This window comes from Pseudophryne corroboree, chromosome 6 (assembly GCF_028390025.1).
Source record: "Pseudophryne corroboree isolate aPseCor3 chromosome 6, aPseCor3.hap2, whole genome shotgun sequence".
Taxonomy (NCBI): domain Eukaryota; kingdom Metazoa; phylum Chordata; class Amphibia; order Anura; family Myobatrachidae; genus Pseudophryne; species Pseudophryne corroboree.
Window position 1 is genome coordinate 272,540,440 of NC_086449.1, and position 26,038 is coordinate 272,566,477.

Sequence of the window (26,038 nt, forward strand, 5' to 3'; positions counted from 1 at the left end):
CACAGCAAGTGCCCACTGATATAACCAACAAGACTAAAAACCGATCAAAAACACCAAACGCTGTTCCTCTCCTATATTGACAAATATACAGTAGGAGCCTCTGCAGCGACCCAGACACGAGGTAGACGGAGCTGTGGGATACATGAAGGAGGATAGACAGGGAATGCTGGTGTAAAGGGAGGAGAGATACAAAAACGTAAAAACAACCCTGGCAATGCATGGGCCAAAAGATAGTACAAAATATTTTGAGCTCTATTTATCAAAAATGTTCAGGCAGGATAGGTGTTCTGGTAAGACGTTGTCCTGGTGTACAGAAACCACTATAATCATAGCTTTGTCAATAGGGGAAAGTGGGCAAACACAATCTATAGATGGCATTATCTAATGGAGACAAGCACTGAAAAGCTAAAGGGGGTACACACATAGCAATGTGTGCTTAATTTCTAAGCAGTCTGACTAGATTGCTTAGAAATTAAGTACACATCGTTCCGTGTGTAGGGTGCCAGCGACAGTGATGTGTGGTGCTGCGCGTCGCTATTGCCGGCTCTAGATTTGGCATGCATGTCAAATCTAGTTAGATCGCTCACTCCACCGCTGGGTAAAGTGAGCGTTCCCCCCACCCTCGATCAGCACACATCACGCTGTGTATATAGGAGCGTCCTGAGATGTGTGCTGATCGATCTGTGCTACATTGCTCAGCATACATCTCCTGGAGAAATCTCCCTGTGTGTACCCCCTTTAAGTTTTTAGGAGCTTGTTAAATAGTCCCATATCATGTCCCCATAGAGAACAATAGGGACATGCTAAAGTAATTAATGTTTAGTAAATGCTGGAGATTTCTGCAATATCTCTGGCTAATAGCATTGAAAACAGCAAAATTGTGTTACTGTTCCTGCAAAAGGGATGTTTTACACGATTTTTGCTTTTACAGACTTGAATAAATAATCTCCTAAATTTAAAGTAACATAAGTATCTCCTATATATTAGCCCAGATCTGTGACTCTGTGACTGTGTGGATAACGCTGGACGTGGCTAGGAGCTCTCATTGGGTTAGCAGCAGGTCTATCACACCCAGCCCACAGCTGATTGGGCGAGAAACGCCCTCCCACACAGGTTACATCCAATGGGAGGTTCTGCCCTTTGGCTGCTGTGTATTCACAGAGCAGGATTAACAATGGGGCTGATGGAGCTGCAGCTTCAGGTCCACACCCCAAAATAGGCCGACTGCATCTGCAGCAACATCATAATTGCTGACTTTTGGGCTGCTCTCTCCGGGAGAGAGCAGCCAGTCGGCTCAGCAGGGGGGCGGGCAGTGAGCTGATGTGAGGAGGGGGGCGGACAGGAGGCGGCACGGGGGAGGGGCGGAGGCGGCATGGGGGGGGGGGGGCAGAGGAGGGACGGGGGCGTGGCTGCTGGATCGCGTCATGCAAGCCACGCCCCCCACTGTGTAATTCCGCAATTACCGGCATTATACAGTGTGGGGCGTGGCTTGCATGACGTGATTCAACAAGAATCGCGTCATCGCCTGTCCGGACCGCCCACTTCACTCGCTAAGTGGGCAGCCGGGCAGGGGGGGACCCCTGTAATCGGGAGACTTGCCTGCTCTTCCGGGGGGCCGGGAGGGTCACCCGATTTTCGGGAGCCTCCCGGCCATTCCGGGAGGGTAGGCAAGTATGAGCAACATACCCTCCAACAATTTACACATAAAAATAGCGACAAATTCGAAAAGGGGGCGTGGCCACGGGTACAGTGGCGGGGCCAGGCCCCTTTTCCTATACTTTCAATGGAAGTTTAGAGAGCAAAAATTCGGTACTGACCATAAAAAAAAAGGTACTGTACCTGTCAAAAAGGTACAGTTGGAGGGTATGCCACTGCATCTGCAGCAAGTCTCTGCGCTGTAGATAGGGAAAACAAAAAATCCTTTTACTGCAGCGTCCTAATTGGGGGTCATTCCGAGTAGATCGTACGTAGCAACTTTTTGCTGCCCGTGCGATCAACTAGACACCGCCTATGGGGTAGGGTTTTTTTTGCATAGCAAGGCTGCGAACCCTTGTGCAGCCGAGCTATGCAAAAACATTTTGTATAGTTTCTGAGTAGCTCTGGAGTTACTTACCCGCTGCAATGTCTCCAGCCTGTCAGGTCCCGGAATTGACGTCAGACACCTGCCCTGAAAACGCTTGGACATGCCTGCGTTCACTGCACAACTCCCAGAAAACCCGGAACGCCTTCCTCCTGTCAATCTTCTTGCGATCGTGGCAGCGATCGCTTTCTTCGTTCTTCATGTCATTGCCCAGCGACGGTCGTCGCTGGGCAACGACGTGCCTGCGCATTACGGCTGCCGTGCATGTGCAGAACCAACCCGTTTGCACCATTACGAAAAACAGCAGCGTGCAGACGGGTCGGAATGACCCCCTATGTCCTGCTGCCAATCCGTCTGCCCCTCCGGCATCAACAATCCCCACTCCCTAGCTGTGGCGCAGGTGGAACAAAAGCTGCTGCGGCCACCGGCATAGATGTGTATGAAAGTGGCGCAGCGGAAAGCTTTCATAGCCCTCCCTGCGCCACATACTCTCTGAGCCCCGGAGCCTCCTCTGCGCGTGATGTCACAGAAGTGCCTCCCCGCCACAGTCGCGCTCAGATCCCCTGACACCCTGACTCCGCAACACAGAACCTGGCCTGCCGGCCTGGAAGCCCCGAGATGGCTAATGTAACAGATAGAGTGGGTGATGTCGCAGATGGTAATGTCTGGACGCTGATCAGTGTAAAAGGTGACAGTGCTGTGCAGTGCAGTGGGTGTGCAGTGTCACTGACACTACACAGCACTCTCACCTTTTACACTGATCCAGCGAGTCAGTCAGTTCTGCCAGCCAGTCACTATTGTTAGCACCGGTGTCCCAACGCGCAGCATTACAGGGAAGTAGACACACTAAATAAACGACACCTCCCAGCAGCCCTTAGTGCCAGAGCATTATGGTGCAAAGGGCTGCTGGGAGCTGTAGTTTATTGAGTGCATCTTCTTCCATGTAATGCGGTGCGTTGGGACACCGGCGCTAACAATAGTGACTGGCTACTTGACTGCTGTGTGAGTCTCCGGGAGAGCCCCTGCCAAACAGAGGACAGCAGCTTAGCTGCTTCCAGGAGAAGAAGCAGGAGAAGCATTACCCGCCTCTTCCCCACTCGCAGTACCTCCGGGCCCCATCCGCAGCATCCCCACACACACTCCTCCACCACCCGTGGTGGCTCCGGACCCCCACCCGCGGCACCCCCGCACCTGCCCCTCCCCCACCCGCGGCACCCCCGCACCTGCGGTGACTCCGGACCCCCACCTGCGGCACCCACCCCTCCCGCACCCACGGCACCACCACACTAGCCCCTCCCCCACCCGCAGCACCACCGCAACCACCCCTCCCCCACCCGCGGCGCCCCTGGACCCACTGCCCCATCCGTGTCCCCCCCGCACCCGCCACTCTCCCAACCACAGCACCTACTAGATGATTCATCAGGCCCTGCGTGCGCTGTTCACACCATTGCAAGGGGCTACGACCCCTTAACCATCGCACGCCCTTTGTCCGTGCAATATTTAACCACTCACACAATTATGATTGGAGGTAATACTCCATATAATACAAATATTGCATACCACAAGGGCGTGCAAGGGTTAAAGGGGAGTAGCCCCTTACGACGGTGTGAAGAGCGCCCGTAGGGCGAGATGAATCACCTAGTATTACTATATGAGAACACCACTACCTTCAGTATCACTAGATCCAAGAATGCATTACTAATCCAGTACATACTCCAAAATAGCACTAAACTTGACTCCAAAATAACTCCCAGTTATCACAATCCTTCATTGTATATACAATATATATTCATTGGAAGGTCACATACTGTACTAGATTAGCCATTAGTAAATAAATACACTTAAAATGAGGGTCTTTACACGTTTAGCTTAGAACATTAGTGTAAGCCCTGCAGTGTATGCCGTTATGAATATCAATTATTGCAGTCAGGGGGTGAGATGTATGAAACCCAAAAATGCAGTCAAACCTCTGAAAACTGTCAGAGATATCCGCTGTGGCCTGCTGGTACTGTAGTCCAAATTGCATTCTAGGGGGCTGCAATGTGGGGATGGACCGGCACCGTTTGGCCGCTGTTTAAGGGAGGGCAGGGCGCGGCGGCTATATGACGTCACACACAGCTGCTGCGACCCGGGCAGCGATGAGTAGCTCCCGGCCAGCGCGCAAGAGCTGCGCTGGCTGGGAGCTACTCTTCAAGTACAAAAGCGCTTTTGTACTTGTGCGGCGTGGTAGGGCCTGACATACGGGGCGGGCGTCCCCCCCCCCCCCCCCCCCCCCCCGCATGTTAGGGAAGCAGATCGTAGATGTGCTAAATTGAGCACATCTACGATCAGGTCTGAATCACTCCCTCTGAACCTCCAACTGCTTGCACATGTGCACGTCAATGGGCGCCATGCGCAGTAAGGACTCCCGGCATACTTGACAAATTTCTGACTGCTCATGAAATCGCGTCATTGTGGCCCTGCCCCCGATACCCAGTGCTGAGGTTTGGTGGTACAGGAGGCCATGATAATGTGATTCAGTGCAAATCACATCATTGTCCCCTTCTGACTGCGGGGGGTTATGAGTGGGTGCGGGGGGGGGGGGGGGGGGAGGGGGTGACCGCCAGCCGGGAGATTTACCCACTCTTCTGGGGGGTCGAGAGAGTCACCTGATTTTCGGCAGCATCCTGGACATTCTGGGAGAGTAGATAAGTATGCTCCCAGGTTATAAACCTCAGAATGCAAAGGACAGCTTTTATTGGAAGAGCTGTCCTTTCCATTTTTATTGCAGTTGTACACGCATAAGGCCTTTATACAGTATATGCCGCTATGCATGCAGTAAGTGGCTTGATGTATCGCATTCAAAATCTGATGCTTAAAATATCCCGTCCAGTGTTTTGGCTTTGCATTTCTTATAACAACAGTGTTTAAATAAAGTTGCATTTTTTACTTGGAACTACTGCTCCAGAGGTGGGGGATGTAAATATTTTGAGGTGAACTCCAAATACTGTGACCCTTTTTGGCAAGCTATGTCCTACTCGCCTTACTCAAACAAACCTCACTTTACAAAATAGTCTTGTGACCTAAATATTGCTTAACTTCGTAAGTGTTCCCAAATTTTACAACCACTTTTGCACTGGCATGAACCAAGCAAGAATAATTGAAGAACTGTAGCAATCTGTGCAGGAATAGGTTTCACCCCATGCTCATTCCCAGAACTAGACAATAATGCCTTTTAGCGCAACTGCATTTTACGTTTGACAGATTTTTGCTGAATAACTATCTTTGTTCTGATGAAATGTTTCCGTTTTGTTCGAACAATAAAGCTTTCTGTTCAGTGAAGAGCATTGCTTTTTTCTGCTTAAAAGCGATTTTTTTCGATAGAATTTTGTACTTATATCATCTCTCTGTTCTCCACAAGTTACAATGAACAAAGAGGGCTAGTGTAATTGTGATGACTGAGTGGGAAAAACAGCAGAGATAGAAAATTAAGAAGTTTAAAAAAAAATGCAGTAAAATACAAAATGAAGTTTTCCAGTCATATCCGTCTGTTTGGGACAATTAACCAATTAGTCATCCCTCGATTGGCATCCACCAATGACTCATTTGATTTGGGAATAGGGGATCTTCTTTTATGATTAGTGACTTTCTGTAGCTTTGAGGCTTTGTAAGAAAAACAAAAAAAAAGGACTGAAAGGGAGATTTCATTCTATTGTCCTGATATGTTAGGGATGTTAATGTCACTACAGTGTGAATATGTTTTGTTTGATGAATTTCTATGTTACAATATTCACAAATGAGAAATGATGCCCTAATGAATTTGAGAAACATGAAAGGAGAGCAATATGTTAGTGCAAGGTCTTAACACGTCATATCCACCAAGGTAGTTGAAAAAAGACAGTAATATGATACTGTGAAAATGTTACATTTAATTTAGAGATGCACATATTCTAAGCAGTAGAAACACTAGAACAATAAACTGCACTGAAGGTTCAAATCAGGAGAAGCAATGGTATAATAAATCATTTAAAAAGTGTTTGATAATCATAAACAGGCACAAACTTAAAAGTTATGTCTTGTATATAGAAAGCTGTCTATTACGTTTCTTCTTTTGATATAATGATCTGATGTCTAAGTACGCTACTATGCCCTACAACAATGGCTTTATCCCCTTTTCCACACATATAAACTGTATGTAGAATACCTAATTTTAGTAGTTGTTGAGTTGCTAGCCATCTTATAACCACCATTCAGCATAGTGAATTATAATATGCAGTACTATAGTATGTTACCACTGTATAGCACATTACAGTCAGCCAACTATATCTTCGGTGTTCCAAGTAACCAGACCCAGGAACTTTGTCAAAGGCTTGGAGCATAGGCCCTCATTCCGGGTTGTTCGCTCGCTAGCTGCTTTTAGCAGCCGTGCAAACGCTAAGCCGCCGCCCTCTGGGAGTGTATCTTAGCTTAGCAGAAGTGCGAACGAAAGGATCGCAGCGCGGCTACAAAAACAAGATTGTGTAGTTTCTGAGCAGCTCCAGACCTACTCCTACCTTGCAATCACTTCAGACTATTTAGTTCCTGTTTTGACGTCACGAACACGCCCTGCGTTCGGCCAGCCACGCCTGCTAGACCTTGTGTGAAATTACTTCGGCTGTTGTGAAAGTACGTTGCGCGTGCGCATTGCGCCGCATACGCATGCGCATTGCGCCGCATACGCATGCGCAGAAGTGCCTCTTTTGGGCTGATCGCTGAGCAGCGACCGAAAACAGCTAGCGAACAACTCGAAATGACCACCTTAGTTCAAAACGTATAGTGTGCGTATTCAATTCTGAAGCATGGTTACTAGGCAAGCACAGCTACTGGTAACTAAACAGGTATCCACCAAAGGCAAAGGAAATGTTTCATGTTGAAGAAAACCTTTAAGGCAGAGTGTAAGAATCATATACATTGTCATTACGCCTAAGTTGGTTATTTCAGTGTGAACATGCATGTTATCTTTTTAGCACAATGTACATAGAGTCAGCTGTTGTTTTGTAGTTAGATGTTTTGGGCACCGTGCACCAATTTACAGTTGTACACATAACAAGTACACTGACCAGCTTTTTTACATTGGTGGTGTGCACATGAAATCGCATGTTCTGTGCTGTGCTGCCTTTTTGTAATTACCTTAATATCCATTGGGGTCTATGTACTTCGTCTTAGAGAGAGATAAAGTACCAGCTAATCAGCTCCCAACTGCCATGTTACAGGCTGTGTTTGAAAAATGAGTAAGGTTGGTACTTTATCTCTGTCCACTTTATCTCTCTCAAAGAAATAGTACATAGACATTTGACTTAGAAACGGCCCCCAGTAATTGTAAAATGTATCTCCCACAATTTAGCACACGTTGCTATAATGTAGGCTACTTGTGACCAATAATATTACAAGCACTGAATAAAAAGAGCAGATGCCTATGACGTCAAATAAATACAGGTAAAATTACAATAAAATTCTAAAGAACAAACTAATATGTAATAGTTGCCATTACTACTTATTATAAGAGAAATATGTTATGTTTTAAATTGTCTACAGGGAAGCAATAAGTCGCCTCTGTGAAGCCAGTCCTTGTGCTAAAGGAGCTGCCAAGAAACGGAAGGTAATTATTAGTAAACACATAGTAATAAATCTCAAACAGGAGTAAACAGATATTCAAATGGCTTATTATATGGTGCTAAGTAACTGACCGCCGGTCATGTGACCGCATCCCCTTGTAGCAGTATAGTTAACGTTTCATTTCATGATTCCTAGCAACCCAGTTGTTCTTCCCCTAGGTGTTCTCTGTAACCGTCCTTCACATCCTCATCATTATACACTTACACCACTGAAGCAACAGGATAGTCCCTAAATGGATGCTCTCTCGTCCAGCATCCTCTGTGACCAATTCACCTTACTGCTAGGGCTTGTATTCCATAACAAGAGGGATAGTGTATTGCTGAATGTGTGTCTTTCTCTTAAAACAAAAGTAATGAACAGCCCCGTAGGGACCTAAAGGCCACATGTGTGGCTTGTAAAATGTTCTTACAAGTGTTGATGCAGATAAAGACCAATTGGCTTATTTAATCAGCCCATTTTAATTATTTGTTTGTTCTCTGGATAGACCTGTGTTTACACCAAGCATGTTTTCATTCCTTTACTGATGTTTTTCCAGCTGCATTTGCTGTAAGTTTCAGCTAAATATCCACTGCACTTTTGGTTTGAGAACAAATCTGTATTTAACAAGTTGCTGCCTACATTTCCTTTCTCATCTGTCTTATTGCAGAGCACTGAATGCAGATATACAGTAGGTGTAGAGTTGCCAGATCATCCCTTTAATAAGGGACACCTACTGTACGAATTGCATAGATTTTGTGGCTGACTGACTTGTATTAATCAGCCACAGGACCTGTGTAATTCATGTGTAGCTTCTAAAAGCAATGATCTGGCAACCCTAAGTAGGGGCCACTTAATTGTAAATTCCCCAATCACGGCAATAAAAAGATCACTGGTATCACCAGTATTTACGAAAAACAGAATATACGTCAGATATTTTACCCTGACTAGCGACTAAGAGATTCTTTGTTTCTGCATTATGAATGCAAGTAGAGCATCATTACCTCCATCTGTAACAGAATTAAATCAGTTTCCTCCTTTGAAAGAAGCAGGGTCCACATTAAGTACTAAGAAGCCTACTTGCATCTCTGCTATTTTACTAAGAACAAGGTCCGCAGAGGTCAGTTTACAAGTCTGTTCATTCCCCAGTACGAATTAAGCATGATATTTCATACATGTGATCTACGAGCCATATTCAAAGGCTTCTTTGTTCTCTGTGATTGTAGTGAAATTATCATCTGTATGACCATTTCGAGGAAAGAATCTTTAATGGAAAATGCACAGCCTTTGATTATAAATTGGTGCATAAGTCGCCCGTCAAGACAATTGTCTAATTTCATAATCAAGACAATCAACAAATGTTGTAGAACATGTTAAATAATCCTGATAAACTTTATAATGTGTAATGCGATGAACGCACACACACACACACACACACACACACACACACACACACACACACACACACACACACACACACACACACACACACACACACACACACACACACACACACCACCCCCGGATCCGTGTTTCTCAATCTAGGTCTGCTTTTTGTTAAGTTCAATCAGTAGCTACAAATATATGTGGATAAAAGTTAATATGTCAGCCAAGTCCAAAAGTGTAAAGACTTTCATTTTCTACTAGTAGGGGGTCACCTCAGTCTGCTCCCGGTTCTGCCCTAGAGAGAATGCACATGTAGGTGGTGGGTGTGGGGGGTGTTACAAAGTGCATTATCACTTCCCCGGCCCCCGCTGTGCAATGTCCCAGTTTGTAGCTAGTCTAATGTCCTGGAGTCCATGAGAGTTCTCCTGGGAGTTTCTTGAATATTAAAGGCGATAAGGCAAGTATGGAGTAAATGCATGCACTGAGGACCAATCCAGTGAAAACATGTAATACAGTAGTTGTAACAATGTTCACACTGCTTAATGACTAAAGTCCTCCCTAAAATTCAGGGTGGAATATCAGAGTATAACCCATCACAAAAGTTTACTTCCCAGGGTCCTGAGTTCATGAGTTTCACCCAAACTTGCCTAGCCTCCTGGAAATTCCAGAAGAATCGCAAATTAGGGAAAAATCTCCTGGACGCCTGCGAAAATAGACATTTCTTTTTAATGGCATCAAGAGAAAGGATAGTGAGGCATACATTGCTGTACCAGGTCATCAGAAACAAGTAGAGTGAGGCAAACATTGCTGGCCCAAGTCATCAGGAGTGAGGAGAGTGCTAGACCAGGTTGTCAAGAGCAAAGGAGAGAGTCAGATATTGCTGGACCAAGTCACATTAGAGAGGACAGTGAGACAGACATTGCTGGACCAGGTCACAGGAGAGACAGGTCGTCAGGAGAGAGTAGAGCGAGGCAGACATTGCTGCAACAGGTTGTCAGGAGAGAGTGGCGTGAGACAGTCATTGCTGGATTAGGTCATTAGGAGTGAGGAGAATTAGGCAGACATTGCTGGAGCATGTTGGTAGTAGCGGAGAGAGAGCAGAATGAATATCCAAGAATATGGCAGTGAACCTTGACATTTTAGTTTTTTTTTGTATCATCCCCTACTTTATTATAAATATTTGTATCACTCCTTTACAACCATAAAACATACAACCATACATCTACAAAAAATAAATATATGTGTGTGTGTGTGTGTGTGTGTGTGTGTGTGTGTGTGTGTGTGTGTGTTTGTGTGTAAATTTTATGAGGTTTATGTCCAGTCTATTCCTGAAAGTTTTAAGTAAATGTATCCCTGATGTTTTTTTTTGTTTTTTTTTTAAATATAGCCACCTCTAAAATTTCTTTCCTCGGTACTGGGGAAGAGCAACCTCCAGTTTTCTGGGATGAATGTCAAGTTGACCATCTCAACAAACAGCCTTACACTGACAAATATCGACACACAGCAGGTACGTGTAGGAAGACAGCATGGAAACCTGTCTAGTACAATATGCTATGTGTATATAGAGTATTAGAGCAAAGATTCACACACTAGTGGCCACACTCACTTAATGCATGGCACTGTCATTTGTTATTGAGTTACAGTTTATTTTATATGCTATTATGTTATAAAGGACATTCATTTATATGACTCTTCATTGTTGTACAGTAACTACTTTAAGAAATTAGATCAGTTCATGTCAGGTGACTATCCATATCAGACAATGGTCCTGGGGGAACCCAGTTAGGGTGTGGATCATAGGGTCGACCACACTTAGGTCCACAGTCATTAGGTCGACCACTATTGGTCGACAGTGACTAGGTTGACACCTAAAATAGGGCGACACAGTCATTAGGTCGACATGAAGAAGGTCAACATGGAAAAATGTCGAGATGAGTTTTTATTTATTTATTTTTTATTGTAGTTTTATTCGTAAAGTGACCGGGAACCCCAATTAGTGCACCGTGACCCTTCGCATGGCTCGCTTCACTCAGATTACTATTCCCAATCGTAGTCCACGTGGATCGTAAAGTATGAAAAAGTTAAAAAAGTGACAAACTCACGTCGACCCTTTTCCATGTCGACCTAGTGGCCATGTCGACCTAGTGGCCATGTCGACCAATAATGGTTGACCTAATGACTGTTGACCTAAGTGTGGTTGACCTAGAGACCGGATACCCCCAGTTATATGGCCTCACTGCTGAGTCAAAATTATTATTATTATTAATTATTATTTTTATTGAAATACTGCAAGACAATGAACATTCAGATAAACATTCAGATTCAAACATAGGATTGAAACACAAATTCACAAAATGTTCATAACTACAGATGCAAACCACTTCTAAGAATAGGAATGATAGTCAAAATGGATTTATTTGATTTAGAACACAAATATTCTTATTCTAAATATACGATAAGATTAATGGTGAGAAATTGTTCATCACAAGAAGTAATTTTCCCACATTTTCTATCTGTCTAAAATGCTGGTGGATCCTCTACATCTAAGGGTAGCAAATGGATCTCTTGGTAACTTTAATACTCACTTAATTGGGGTGTTTGTTTTTTTACAAATTGACCCTCAAAAATTGTAGATTTTTAAAACAGTATTCATGGTTTTCATTAGAAAATTTATGCCATGGGGGGTTTCTCATCACCAGTTCCCCCCTCCCCGTGTTCCCCATTGTAACGTTAACCCCCACCACACTGGTGCCAATAGACCCTGACGCAGTGAAATATCCTCTGCCCCCTAAATGGTATTGGCTCCCCAACAGCATAAACCCCACCCCCCAGGGCCTGTAGGTCCTAACTGTGGCACTGGCTTTAATAAGCTGCTATACATCACTGTGTGTGTATTGGGGGGTTCTCTACATGTTCAGAATGGATTACCTTTTTAAAAGTAGTGAACAGCACAGTTGCATGGGATGTGTCAGTGTCATGCAAAGCCCAGCTGACTACCGTTACATCCCATACAACCATGCAAGTTCATTTGTTAAGGGGGTAATGCTGGGTTGCACCTACACCTATTTGCGTAGCCTATCCTGCATGAATTTGCACTGCACATGCTCAGAAAATGAGCGTACACAATTACAATAAAGCAGAGTTAAATGCACTGTAGTCACATCTACATAGCAGGAGAAGAGACAGGGCTGCAAAAAGGCGTATGCAAAGGTCATTAAGGGCATGTGCACACAAATGTGGCTCATGCAGACCAGCTCGGTAAGCATATATACACTAGTGATGAGCGGGTTCGGTATACACAAAGATTTTGTACCTAGAATAGGTGCAAGTATGCACTGTAGATGATGATGAAGACTAGTAGTAATCCAGGCACATATGCTACTGATGTAGTCTGCATGCTCAGGTGTACATCTGTGCATACTGTATGTGAAAGAATGCTCTGTTTTTCTGAGCACATATCTTTTTAGTACTGTACGATGTGCCCATTTTACTACCCACTCTGTATCGGCCACTCAGTTTGTGGCTGATCCTTTGACTGGTAATGTGAAGGTATGATACAAACACCCACACAAAACAGTCCTGAACTATTATTTTCTAATAATTTACACCAATGTGTCTTTATACGGTTCATCAAGCCTACTGTAGCTTCAACTGTTGTGGTGCTCCAGCCCTCCACCTATGTTAGATATCATCCATATCTCATCATAGAACACGGAAAGTAAAGAGAGACCTACCACCTTATTAATCGACTAGGTCCAAGCCGACATGACCAGACCTTTCCACAAAATGTAATGTGAATGTTCTTACTTAATTTTCAAACACACTAGAAGGTGGGCAATCCTGTGTTTTGCACACAATGGGGGATATTCAATTGTTTGAAAAGTCACCCAACTGACTTTTCAAACATTTGAATTCCCGCCAAAGTTTTGCCCACCTCGCGCCGAGCGATGATGGATGATCTGTCCTGCACTCCGGCCCCGCCCCGCTCCCTCCCTCACTCTCCCCAAGCCCCAACTCACGGAGCAGCATCAGCCGGTGGACCCGCCCTGCTCCCTCTCCAAGCCCGAACTCACGCACGGAGCAGCAGCAGCACTGGCAGTCACAATACAGTGAGTCCACTGCCACCAATGATTACAGTATGTATGCCACTAGCAGAGCCGTAACTACGTGTATGCCAGGTGTGCCTGACACACAGCGCAGTCGCTCTGAGGGCGCAATTGCCAACATTCCAAGTCAGCGGCTTGTAATGAGTCAAATTGACTCATTACAAGCCTCCTGTATGCGCCGGAGGAGGAGAGGAGCAGCTCCGGAGGCAGCTGTCCTTCTACTTCCACATAGGCTGGCCGCCGCCACTGTGATTGCCGGGATGAGGGAAGCGCATCCCAGCATTCACAGTGGCGGCGGCCAGCCTATATGGAAGGAGAGGGACAGCTGCAGCGGCGCCACTACCAATTACATAGCGCTGCTGCGGCTCCCGCGCCCCCCTCCCTCCTCCTCCTGCTCCCCTGCCTCCGGAGCTGCCAGCACAGAGGAGCCTGACTGCCTAAGCCAGCGGACAGATGGTAAGTAACATCTATTCTATCTATCTATCTATCTATCTATCTATCTATCTATCTATCTACCTAGTGTGTAAAAGGGGGACTGGCTGACGTAATATGTAAAAGGGGCTTTACCTGGTGTAGTGGTGCTACTATGCGGTGTAATTTGAATAATGGAGACCACTGTGCACCGTAATATGAATTGGTATTATGTTGTGGCCACACCCCTTCCCCATGAAGCCACGCCCCTATATATTTTTTGCGCGCCTATGTTGTGCACTGCCTCTATTTTATATAAAGGGGGGGGGGGGGCGACGATGCCCTATCTTGCACACAGCACTAAAATGTCTAGTTACGGCACTGTATGCCAGTAATGTATACATTGCTGGCAGAGGCCAGCAATGTATATATTACTGGCCCCACTGCCCACCAATGATTATTTATGCCATTAATAAATACATTGCTGGCAGAGGCCAGCAACGTATATATTACTGGCACCACTGCCCACCAATGAATATGTATGCCAGTAATATAATGTATATGTTCTGGCACCACTGGCCACCAATGTTTATATATAATATATATATAATATATAAAATGCAGGCAGTGTCCCCATTTATACACATTACAGCAGCAGTGTTCCCCCTTTTTACACATTACGGCAGCAGTGTCCCCCCTTTTTACACATTACGGCAGCAGTGTCCCCCTTTTTACACATTACAGCAGTAGTGTCCCCCTTTTTACACACATTACGGCAGCAGTCCCCCTTTTTACACACATTACGGCAGCAGTACCCTTTTTTACACACATTACGGCACCATCCTCCTATTTACACACATTACGGCAGCAGTCCCCCTTTTTACACACATTACGGCAGCAGTACCCTTTTTTACACACATTACGGCACCATCCCCCTATTTACACACATTACGGCAGCAGTCCCCCTTTTTACAATGGCCCATGCTCCCACCCTTGGAATTCAAACCCAGCCCATTATGTAAATAGCCTTTCTAATGAAAGATTTTCAGCAAAGTCTTTCGCCTCCCGAAAATCTCTTGCTCTTTGGGAAAATAGCTCAGTGTGTATGCACTACTTTGGGTGAAAGATATATCTTTCAGAGATGTTGTCAAAGTCTTTTGAAATTAAAATCTCCTAGTGTGTAAGGGCCTAAAGCACAAAGTCCGTAAGATTCACTACATATGTGTCATTTATTTTCTAGGTAGTTGCAAACCATCATATGCAGTCAATATCATTTGCGTCTGGTGGAGATCCAGTGAGTATATTATTGATTTATACTATGATAAATGCAATATTATTCCAGATCATTATCATTTTATACTAACCACTTACTTCATTTACAAACACATAGTACTAAATTATTTTATCATTCTTTTATTCTAATTCATATTTCATGTTTACGTTCTTAAATGATATTTCCATAATAAAAGTGCTGCAGTGAACAGGCATTTTTACTCTCAGTCATATCTGTCATTTACTGGTTCAGTTTCCTATCAGGTATGCAAATCAGCAACAGCCACTGAAACTAGTGTTTTTTGCTAGGTATATTATCTGAAGACAAGAATCTACCTCTGCTTTCTTGCTTGTTATTACGCCACAATGGGGGTCATTCCGAGTTCATTGTAGCTGTGCTAAATAGCTACGATCATTCACACTGACATGCGGGGCACGCCCAGCACAGGGCTAGTCCGCCCCGCATGTCAGTGCCGGCCCCCCCGCAGAAGTGCAAAGGCATCGCACAGTGGCAATGCCTTCGCACTACAAGAGTAGCTCCCGGCCAGCGCAGCTTTAGTGTGCTGGCCAGGAGCTACTCGTCGCTCCCCGGCCTGCAGCGGCTGCGTGTGACGTCACGCAGCCGCTGCAGCCCGCCCCCCATTCGGTCTGGCCACGCCTGCATTGGCCGGACTGCTCCCACAAAACGGCTGCCAGACGCCGCCGTTCCGCCTCCTCCCGCCCAGCGATTGCCTCTGCCTGTCAATCAGGCAGAGGCGATCGCAGCCCTGCTACGGCCTTTGGCCGTCTGGCATGTGCCGGCGCACTACAGCGCCGGCGCATGCGCAGTAGGGACCGTTCGCTCGGCTGCGACAAAAAGCAGCGAGCGAACGGGTCAGAATGACCCCCAATGAGAGAGGTTTACGTTAACATCAAAAGTACCGCATTTAGGCGTGGAATGTCTCCCCGTCTCAGTCTATTCATTATCACTTATGCTTTGCTCATCATATTTCTCTGTTTCTCTTTGTGTTCTTATATGCTGGTGATGCAGTATATGCTCTTACAAGTAACTTTACAAAGAAAAAAGAATACATATAATAAGTTGTTTATTTATTTTAGGACACAACAGACTACATTGCATATGTAGCCAAGGATCCAGTAAACCAAAGAGGTATGATAATAACATTATTCCTGTACCTTGCAAACTTTTCAGTAAGCGACATATCACATACTATAAGTTCTGAAGTTGATTGGAACCAGGTTTAAGGCAGAGTTTATCCACATCCCAGTAGTTGGGTTGCGGTCGTTAGGTCGACATGCATTGGGTCGACCACTAAAGGTCGACATGCACTAGGTCGACAGGGTGTCTAGGTCGACAGGTTTGCTAGGTCAACATGTGCAAGGTCATCAGGTCAAAAGGTCGACATGCGTTTTTCACGATTTTTTCCCATTTTTTGACCTTTTTCATACTTTATGATCCACGTGGACTACTAATGGGAACAGTAATCTGTGCTGAGCGCAGTGGTAGCGGAGCAAGGCACCTTGCCTGAAGCATCGCGAGCCATGCGAGGGGACGCGGTGCTCTAATTGGGGTTCCCCGTCACTGTACGAAGAAAACGACACCAAAAAAGTAAAAAAAAACCATGTCGACATTTTGACCTGTCGACCTTGCACAAGTCGACCTAACAACCCTGTCGACCTAGTGCATGTCAACCTTTTGTGGTCGACCCAATGCATGTCGACCTAATGTGTGTCGACCCAACGACCCATACCCCAGTAGTTACATCTAGCCAAACTCATGTATCAGTTGGAGCTGACGGAGCTTTTTACAGTATCTCTCTTTCGGTAAAAAGTGTGTTATTGTAGTCCTTAGTCTGATATGGGCTAACACAGTGGTTCTCAAACTTTTTGAATCACGGCTCCCTAGAACATCAGAATTTTTTTCATGGCACCCCTGTGTCAAAAATTTTTTTTATTAGAAATGTAGAAAGAAATATTAAATTAAGTACAGTATATTGTCTTTATATGTCATCCTTAAGGTGTGCACACACGGCGCGATGCGCTGTATGCCCGACTTTGACTATAGTCTATTTATTCTTGTGGGACCACGCATCGGCATCGCAAGCTGTGTACACACGGTGCAATATGCTCTAACTTTCCTTACGATTTTGACTATATAGTCAAAATCATAAGGAGAGTTAAGTGCATATTGCACCGTGTTTATGCACCTTTAGATTCAGTTATGTGGTGAGGGACAGGATTTGCTTCTGTTTGTCCACATATTTTATGACTGGCAGCCACCAGCACTGGTTTTGCCTATTACATTGACCATAAATAATTTGAATTGGGCCTGGACCACCAGTCCAAGGCACCCCTGCAAGTGTCCCAAGGCACCCCAGTTTGAGAACCACTGGGCTAACACCATCTAATGACTAGTAAAGCATTTCAGAGCTTGGTAAATATCACAATATCGGAACCACATATCTGCTGCAGTACACCATTCATACATCCTGGGGATACTTAAAGCATGTGGGTATACAACAAAAATAGCAAAATGACTTTAATAACATAGTAACATAGTAATTGAGGTTGAATAGAGGCAAAATGCCATCGTGTTCAACTTCAACGTATTAAGTTGTGTTGATTATGATGTACCTCCTGAAGTAATGTTTTATGACTAGTTAATAACTATAAACATACCTCCCAACTTTGCGCGAATGGAAAGAGGGACATCTGCCTCCGGCACGCGGTTGATATTAGGGGGCGTGGCCCACCGAAAAGGGGTATGGCCGTGTGGCAAGTGCCGCGATCGCAAGTCACGCCCCCGTTTTCGTCATTATGGGGGCATGAACAGCACTGTGAGAGCTGCTGGCCGTGCCCCCTGTCCCTCTCTGCCGTGAATAGACGCTGTGCGCATGCGCACAGCATCTATTCACCGCTGCTCTCCTCAGAGCAGCGAGTGACAGGAAGGGATCTCCCAACTGCCCCCCCACTCGCGGGACACTGTGACCCGCGGGTGGGACAGCGGGACAGGCCGTGAAAAACGGGACTGTCCCGCCAAAATCGGGACAGTTGAGAGGTATGTATAAATCATGTTACACCCAGATTAACAACGCCAATATTTTAAATGTTATAATCTTGGATATCTTTTTCAATCAGAAATGTATACAATCCTTTTTTAAATGCATTTACAGAGTCCGCCATTACTACCTTCCCTGGTAGTGAATTCCAAATCCTTATTGCCCTAACAGTGAAGAACTCTTTTCTCCGTTGCGTACGGAATTTTCTCTCCTCCAGCCTCAGCGAGTGCCCACGTGTCCTAAACAGTGTTCTTTTAATAATACCCCTTTTCCACTAGATCTTTTAAACACGGGTAAATGCGCGGGGGCGCGCATTTACCCGTGTTTTTCCCTAGTGGAAACGGGTCTCCCGGCAAATTCCTGGATCAAGTGATCCGGGAATCCTACCCTGGTAGCTAGCCGGGTTGAACACGTGTTCAACCCGGCTAGCTGTCTAGTGTGAACGGGAGCCGCGTCGAGGCGACATGGCTCACATTCACAATGCATAGGGAGGGCGGCGCTGGGAGATCATGTGATCTCCCAGCGCCGCCCCTGCCGCGTCACTAGCGTGTCACCAACCCGGCAATTGCCGTGTTGGTGAGCGCTGTCTGCAGGGGGCTGTAGCACGGGTCGCAGCCGTGTCGTCTGACAGGCAGCCGTGTCGTCTAGTGTGAACGGGAGCCGCGTCGAGGCGACACGGCTCCCATTCACAATGCATAGGGAGGGCGGCGCTGGGAGATCATGTGATCTCCCAGCGACGCCCCTGCCGCGTGACTAGCGCGTCACCAACCCGGCAATTGCCGGGTTGGTGAGTGCTGTCTGCAGGGTGCTGTAGCACGGGTCGCAGCCGTGTCAGACGACACGGCTGCGACCCGTGCTACGCTAGTGGAAAAGGGGTATTAATAATTCCTCTGATAACGCTTTGTAATGCCCCTTCACATATTTGAAAATGTGCCTGTAAATGTATTAGCAGCTTTTGATGCTGGTCTTGCAAAACTAAATACACAGTGCCATCTAGTGGTGAATAGTGTTATAAGCGTCAGTAAAATATTACTAATTAATTAGTTCTATTATGAATACATTTCCAATTCTGTCACTTATTCCATATAATGATACAGTATATGGCATCTTTTTGTCTCTTACACCTGTGGCTATTTATTTTAGGTTTTAGTAATAGCAATTGTTTCTGTCATAAAAAAAAAGAGAATATTTCTCTTACGTCCTAGAGGATGCTGGGGACTCCGTAAGGACCATGGGGTATAGACGGGCTCCGCAGGAGATAGGGCACCTAAAAAGAACTTTGACTATGGGTGTGCACTGGCTTCTCCCTCTATGCCCCTCCTCCAGACCTCAGTTAGATTCTGTGCCCAGAGGAGAAAGGGTACACTGCAGAGAGCTCTCCAAAGTTTTCTGTTTTAAAAGAATTTTGTTAGGTTTTTTATTTTCAGGGAGTCCTGTTGGCAACAGGCTCCCTGCATCGTGGGACTGAGGAGAGAGAAGCAGGGCTGGCTTTACGGTTGGGCTCTGTTTCTAGGCTACTGGACACCATTAGCTCCAGAGGGTGTCGGAACACAGGTCTCACCTGGGGTTCGTCCCGGAGCCGCGCCGCCGTCCTCCTCACAGATGCCGAAGATAGAAGCCGGGTGAGTATGAGAAGGCAGAAGACATCAGGCGGCAGAAGACATCAGATCTTCATGAGGTACCGCTGCGCGCCATTGCTCCCACTATACACACACAGAGCAGTACTGAAGGGTGCAGGGCGCTGGGGGGGGGGGGGGGGCAGCAATATTCCTCACTTCTGGGCATGTTAAGATGGATTAGGCTGCGGAGGCAGTAAATCCAAGAATCTCCCATTTTAATAAAAAAAGCACTGGGACGAAGCCCGCCGTCGGGTGGGCGGGGCTTGATCCTCAGCACTAACCAGCGCCATTTTCTCCACAGAAGCTGCATGCTGAACGCTGGCTCCCTGGTCTCTCCCCTGCTGAACTTCACAGGCTGGAAAAAAGAGGAGGGGGGCACATTGGCGACGCAGTGAGTGGGAATTGGAATATTATTATATAAAAAAGTGCTATCTGGTCATATTTTTCCACAGTGTTATGAAGCGCTGGGTGTGTGCTGGCATACTCTCTCTCTGTCTCTCCTAAGGGCCTGGTTGGGGTTTTGTCCCCTTGTAGGTTAATCCCTGTGTGTGTGGGGTGTCGGTACGTGGTGTCAACATGTCTGAAGCGGAAGGCTTCTCAAAGGAGGAGGTGGAGCAAATGAGTGGTGTGTCCCCGTCGGTTGTGCCGACTCATATGTTGAATGCAAGTGTGGCATCTTTACATAAAAGGCTTGATAAGGCTGAATTAGGGGGGACATCAGGGGGTCAATCCTCGGATTGGACCGACTCACAGGGCCCGTCGGGGTCTCAAAAGCGTCCCTTAACACAAGACACTACTACCGACATGGATTCTGATTCCAGTGTCGACTATGACGAAGTAAAATTGCACCCTAGGGTGACTAAAACCATTCAGTGTATGATTGTGGCAATAAGGGATGTGTTGCATATTGAGGATGAACCCTCGGTCCCCGACACAAGGGTACACATGTTTAAGGAAAAGAAACAGATTATTAATTTCCCCACATCTCATGAATTAAATGATTTCTTTGGAAAAGCTTGGGAGACTCCGGAAAAGAGACCGCAGATCCCCAAAAGAATTTATATGGCATACCCCTTCCCTAAGCAGGACAGGGAGATTTGGGAATCACCCCCCACTGTGGACAAGGCCCTGACGCGCTTGTCCAAGAAAGTGGCGCTACCGTCTCCTGACACAGCGGCCCTTAAGGACCCTGCAGATCGCAGGCAAGAAACTACCTTAAAGTGTATTTATTCTCATACGGGGGCTGTGCTAAGACCGACAATTGCGTCGGCATGGGTGTGTAGCGCAATTGCAGCTTGGACAGATGAGCTGACAGATCAATTTGATAATATGGATAAGGATACTATATTCTTAACTCTAGCCCATATTAAAGACGCAGTCTTATTTATGAGGGATGCTCAAAGGGACATTGGACTGCTAGCTTCTAGGGCCAATGCCATGTCTATCTCGGCGAGAAGATCCTTATGGACTCGCCAATGGACGGGTGATGCGGATTCCAAAAAACATATGGAAGTACTACCCTATAAGGGTGAGGTATTGTTTGGGGATGGGCTGACGGACCTGGTTTCCACAGCTACAGCAGGTAAATCAAATTTTTTACCATATATTCCCCAACAGCAAAAGAAAGTAACACCCTATCAGATGCAGTCCTTTCGGTCGCACAAGTCCAGAAGAGGTCGGGGATCCTCTTTCCTCGCCAGAGGTAAGGGCAGAGGCAAAAGAGCACCTGCTTCGGCAGGTGCCCAGGACCAAAAGTCCTCCCCGGCTGCTCCAAAACCCACAGCATGACGCAGAGTCCGCACCGGTGGGGGCACGTCTTCGACTTTTCAGTCAGACCTGGGTCAGATCAGACCTGAATCCCTGGGTGTTGGAAATAGTTTCCCAGGGGTACAAACTGGAATTCGAGGAGGTGCCCCCACGCCGATTTTTCAAATTGGCCCTACCAGCTTCCACATCGGAAAGGGATGTAGTGTTAGCTGCAATTCAAACGCTGTGTATACAGCAAGTGATAATCAAGGTTCCCCTGCACCAGCAGGGAAGAGGTTACTACTCAACCCTATTTGTGGTCCCAAACCGGACGGTTCGGTCAGACCTATTTTGAATCTGAAATCCCTAAACCTGTACATAAAAAGATTCAAATTCAAAATGGAATCACTCAGAGCGATAATAGCCAACATGGAGGAGGGGGAGTTTATGGTGTCTCTGGACGTAAAGGATGCGTACCTTCATGTCCCCATAAGGAATACCTGAGATTCGCTGTACAGGATTGTCATTACCAATTTCAGACGTTGCCGTTTGGACTTTCCACGGGCCCGAGGATTTTCACCAAGATAATGGCGGAAATGATGGTGGTCCTGCGCAAGCATGGAGTCACAATTATCCCATACTTGTACGATCTCCTGATAAAAGCGAGATCAAGGGAGAAATTGCTGAGCAGTGTGGCGCTCTCTCTGAGAGTGCTCCAGCAACACGGTTGGATTTTAAATCTACCGAAGTCACAGTTGATTCCGACAACTCGACTACCGTTCCTAGGTATGATACTGGATACGGAACAAATTAAGGTCTTCCTCCCAATAGAGAAAGCCCAGAACATCCAGAACATGGTCAGAGACCTGCTAAAACCGAAAAGGGTGTCAGTTCACCAATGCACTCGAGTTCTGGGAAAAATGGTGGCGGCCTACGAGGCCATTCCCTTCGGAAGATTCCATGCAAGGACTTTTCAATGGGACCTTCTGGACAAGTGGTCCGGGTCCCATCTGCACTTACATCGGAAAATAACTCTGTCCCCAGGGGCCAGAGTGTCTCTCCTGTGGTGGTTGCAAAGTGCTCACCTGCTGGAGGGTCGCCGGTCTGGAATTCAGGACTGGATCCTGGTTACCACGGACGCGAGCCTCCGAGGATGGGGAGCGGTCACACAGGGAAAAAAAATTCAGGGACTTTGGTCAGACCAGGAGTCCTGTCTACACATCAATGTGTTGGAACTCAGGGCCATTTACAACGGCCTTCGACAAGCGGAGAGTCTTCTTCGAAACCTACCGGTTCTGATTCAATCAGACAATGTCACAGCAGTGGCTCATGTGAACCGCCAAGGCGGGACAAGAAGCAGAGTCGCGATGGCGGAAGCCACCAGGATTCTTCGCTGGGCGGAAAATCATGTAAGCGCTCTGTCGGCTGTCTTCATTCCGGGAGTGGACAACTGGGAAGCAGACTTCCTCAGCAGACACGATCTCCATCCAGGAGAGTGGGGACTTCATCAAGAAGTCTTTGCAGACATAACACGTCTTTGGGGAACTCCTCAAATAGACATGATGGCGTCACGCCTCAACAAAAAGCTTCAGAGGTATTGTGCCAGGTCTCGGGACCCTCAGGCAGTGGCAGTAGACGCTCTGATAACACCGCGGGTGTTCAAATCGGTCTACGTGTTTCCTCCTCTTTCTCTCATCACAAAAGTGTTGAGGATCATAAGGCAAAGAAGAGTACAGACGATACTCGTTGTCCCAGACTGGCCTCGAAGGGCCTGGTACTCAGATCTACAAGAGATGCTCACAGGAGATCCCTGGCCTCTTCCTCTGAGGGAAGACCTGTTGCAACAGGGGCCCTGTGTATTTCAGGACTTACCGCGGTTACGTTTGACGGCATGGCGGTTGAACGCCGAATCCTAGCGAAAAAGGGGATTCCGGAAGAGGTCATCCCTACTTTAATAAAGGCTAGGAAGGAGGTGACGGTTAAGCATTATCACCGTATCTGGCAAAAGTATGTGTCTTGGTGTGAGACCAAGAATGCACCTACGGAAGATTTTCATCTGGGTCGTTTCTCCACTTCCTACAGACAGGAGTGGATATGGGCCTGAAATTAGGCTCTGTTAAGGTTCAGATTTGGTGGCTTTGTCACACAAAATCAGCTACTTGATTTTTCATGTGGATCGAGCTGAATTGAGGACACGTCCGCAATTTTTGCCTAAGGTGGTTTCTTCATTCCATGTGAATCAACCTATTGTGGTGCCTGTGGCTACAAGTGACCTGGAGGATTCCAGATTCCTGGACGTAGTCAGGGCCTTAAAGATTTATGTAGCCAGGACGGCTAGAATTAGGAAAACAGAGGCTCTGTTTGTCCTGTATGCGGCCAATAAGATTGGCGCACCTGCTTCGAAGCAGACTATTGCTCGCTGGATCTGTAATACGATTCAGCAGGCTCACTCTACGGCTGGATTGCCGGTACCAAATTCGGTTAAGGCCCATTCCACTAGGAAGGTGGGCTCTTCTTGGGCGGCTGCCCGAGGCGTCTCGGCATTACAACTTTGCCGAGCGGCGACTTGGTCGGGGTCAAACACTTTTGCTAAATTCTACAAGTTTGATACCCTGGCTGATGAGGACCTAGCGTTTGCTCAGTCGGTGCTGCATAGTCATACGCACTCTCCCGCCCGATTGGATGCTTTGGTATAAACCCCATGGTGCTTACGGAGTCCCCAGCATCCTCTAGGACGTAAGAGAAAATAAGATTTTAAACCTACCGGTAAATCTATTTCTCCTAGTCCGTAGAGGATGCTGGGCGCCCGTCCCAGTGCGGAAACTCTGCAAGACTTGTATATAGTTGTTGCTTACATAAGGGTTATGTTACAGTTGAAATCGGTCTTGGACCGTTACTGTTGTTGTTCATACGGTTAACTGGTTATGTATGATCCAGGTTACATGGTATGATTGGTGTGGGCTGGTATGAATCTTGCCCTTGGATTTCTAAATCCTGCCTTGTATTGTCCATCTCCTCTGGGCACAGTTCTCTAACTGAGGTCTAGAGGAGGAGCATGAGGGAGGAGCCAGTGCACACCCATAGTCAAAGTTCTTTTTAGGTGCCCTATCTCCTGCAGAGCCCGTCTATACCCCCATGGTCCTTACGGAGTACCCAGCATCCTCTACGGACTAGGAGAAATAGATTTACCGGTAGGTTTAAAATCTTATTTTAATGTATATTTATATTTGTGTAGGACAGTGCACATATTCCTGAAGTACTGTGCATTCAAATAAGTCACTGGCAATCGGAAAGACACAAACCATCCATTAAAGTATACCAGCTTCTTTGGGATACTGTCAGATTTTCATGAACTTGTTTAATCTGGAGAGATCTAGAGTCTGTTTTGGATGTGATACTTGCGTGCAGGAAGTTGGGTGGGTGTAGGTAATTCCTCCTGATTGAACATGGGTCTTCAATCTGCGACCCTCCAGCTGCTGTGGAATTATACATCCCAGCATGCTCTGTCACAGATTTGCTATTAAGGCATGCTAAAACTGAGGCAAGGGCATGTTGGGATGTGTAGTCCCACAGCAGCTGGAGAGCCGCAGGTTGAAGATCCATGTCATAGAATAGCGGTTTCCAGCCTGTGGTATGCGAAGCCCCGGGGGTACGCTGCGGACTGCTCGGAGGTACTTAAACACAAAGCCAGTTTTGGCGAAAGTCTCCATCATCGCTGTCGCGCCTGGAGGACTGAAAGTGAGCCGCAAAACACTGCCTCCATTACCCGGCCTGATGGGAGCGTGACTGTGATGTAATCACGCTCCCGTGGCTGGCAGCACAGATGACCTTGGGGGCTGGCTGGGCATGTTGTATAGGTCGCAGCATCTCTGTCACCACCGCGTCTTGTTTTCTTCTTGCTGGTGGGGGGCAAGCAGGGACCAGGGCGGAAGGAGTCAGGACTCTGAGGTAATTGAAAGAATTTTAATCACTCAGCATTGTGAATTCTGTGGAACTGAATATATATATATATATATATATATATATATATACGCAGCATAATTTTTTTTATATTTATTGCACCTATTTAGCATTGGCACCTTGAAGAAAACGCCTGTGAGGTGTTGAAATGTCGGTCACTTTGCACAATGCTTCCTTAATTATTATGGATTTATAAAAGTTTTACTGCTACACTAAACCCGTGGAGTGCCGCCTGGTTCCTGTCCTAGGAAAAGACTAGCCAGTCCAACCCAGGGAACCTATTTTTTATATATACATATATATATAGTTACCAGTGTCTTTGTGAAAAAGCGAGGCGGCACTCCCAAATTCCATAAGTAAGGATTAGTGTATTAAATATACATCATAGTTGTCATAAGTGTCGTCAACGTTTCAAGGCACACAGGCCTTTTCGTCAGGACGTCTGATTAAGTGCAAGTGCAGGAAACATATTAAACAACCTTGTTGATCATACCTTTTATAAGATGCATGTCACCCGGTGTGGACGCTCGCTGCTCACGCCCGGCCGTTGGTGGGAGGGATTCCTGTGCTGACGTACATCCTGCCCGTCTGTCACTAGGGACGCACCATCCCGCCTACTCCGGTTACTAAGGAGACAGCATCGCGATCGCTACACAGGGCTACACGCAATCAAGAACAAGTTGTTAATGTAAATTCAAATTGTTAATGTGAATTACCAAAATACATTGTGCTCATATATCTTAAAGTGCTAATACAAAGTGCATGTGCAATAATAAAATTGTTTAAAAA

The 26,038-nt window shown here is 46.4% G+C and overlaps 1 protein-coding gene across 2 annotated transcripts in view; it reads left to right on the forward strand.

Moving 5' to 3' along the window:
* The window catches only part of SHC4 (SHC adaptor protein 4), a 125,002-nt gene that overhangs the window by 42,131 nt on the left and 56,833 nt on the right, over nucleotides 1–26,038 (forward strand). For both annotated transcript variants that reach the window (XM_063926041.1, XM_063926042.1), the window contains exons 3-6: nucleotides 7,634–7,697; nucleotides 10,464–10,583; nucleotides 14,834–14,887; nucleotides 15,964–16,015. In XM_063926041.1, coding sequence (XP_063782111.1) covers nucleotides 7,634–7,697; nucleotides 10,464–10,583; nucleotides 14,834–14,887; nucleotides 15,964–16,015 — 290 coding nt within the window. The remainder of the gene's footprint in view (nucleotides 1–7,633; nucleotides 7,698–10,463; nucleotides 10,584–14,833; nucleotides 14,888–15,963; nucleotides 16,016–26,038) is intronic.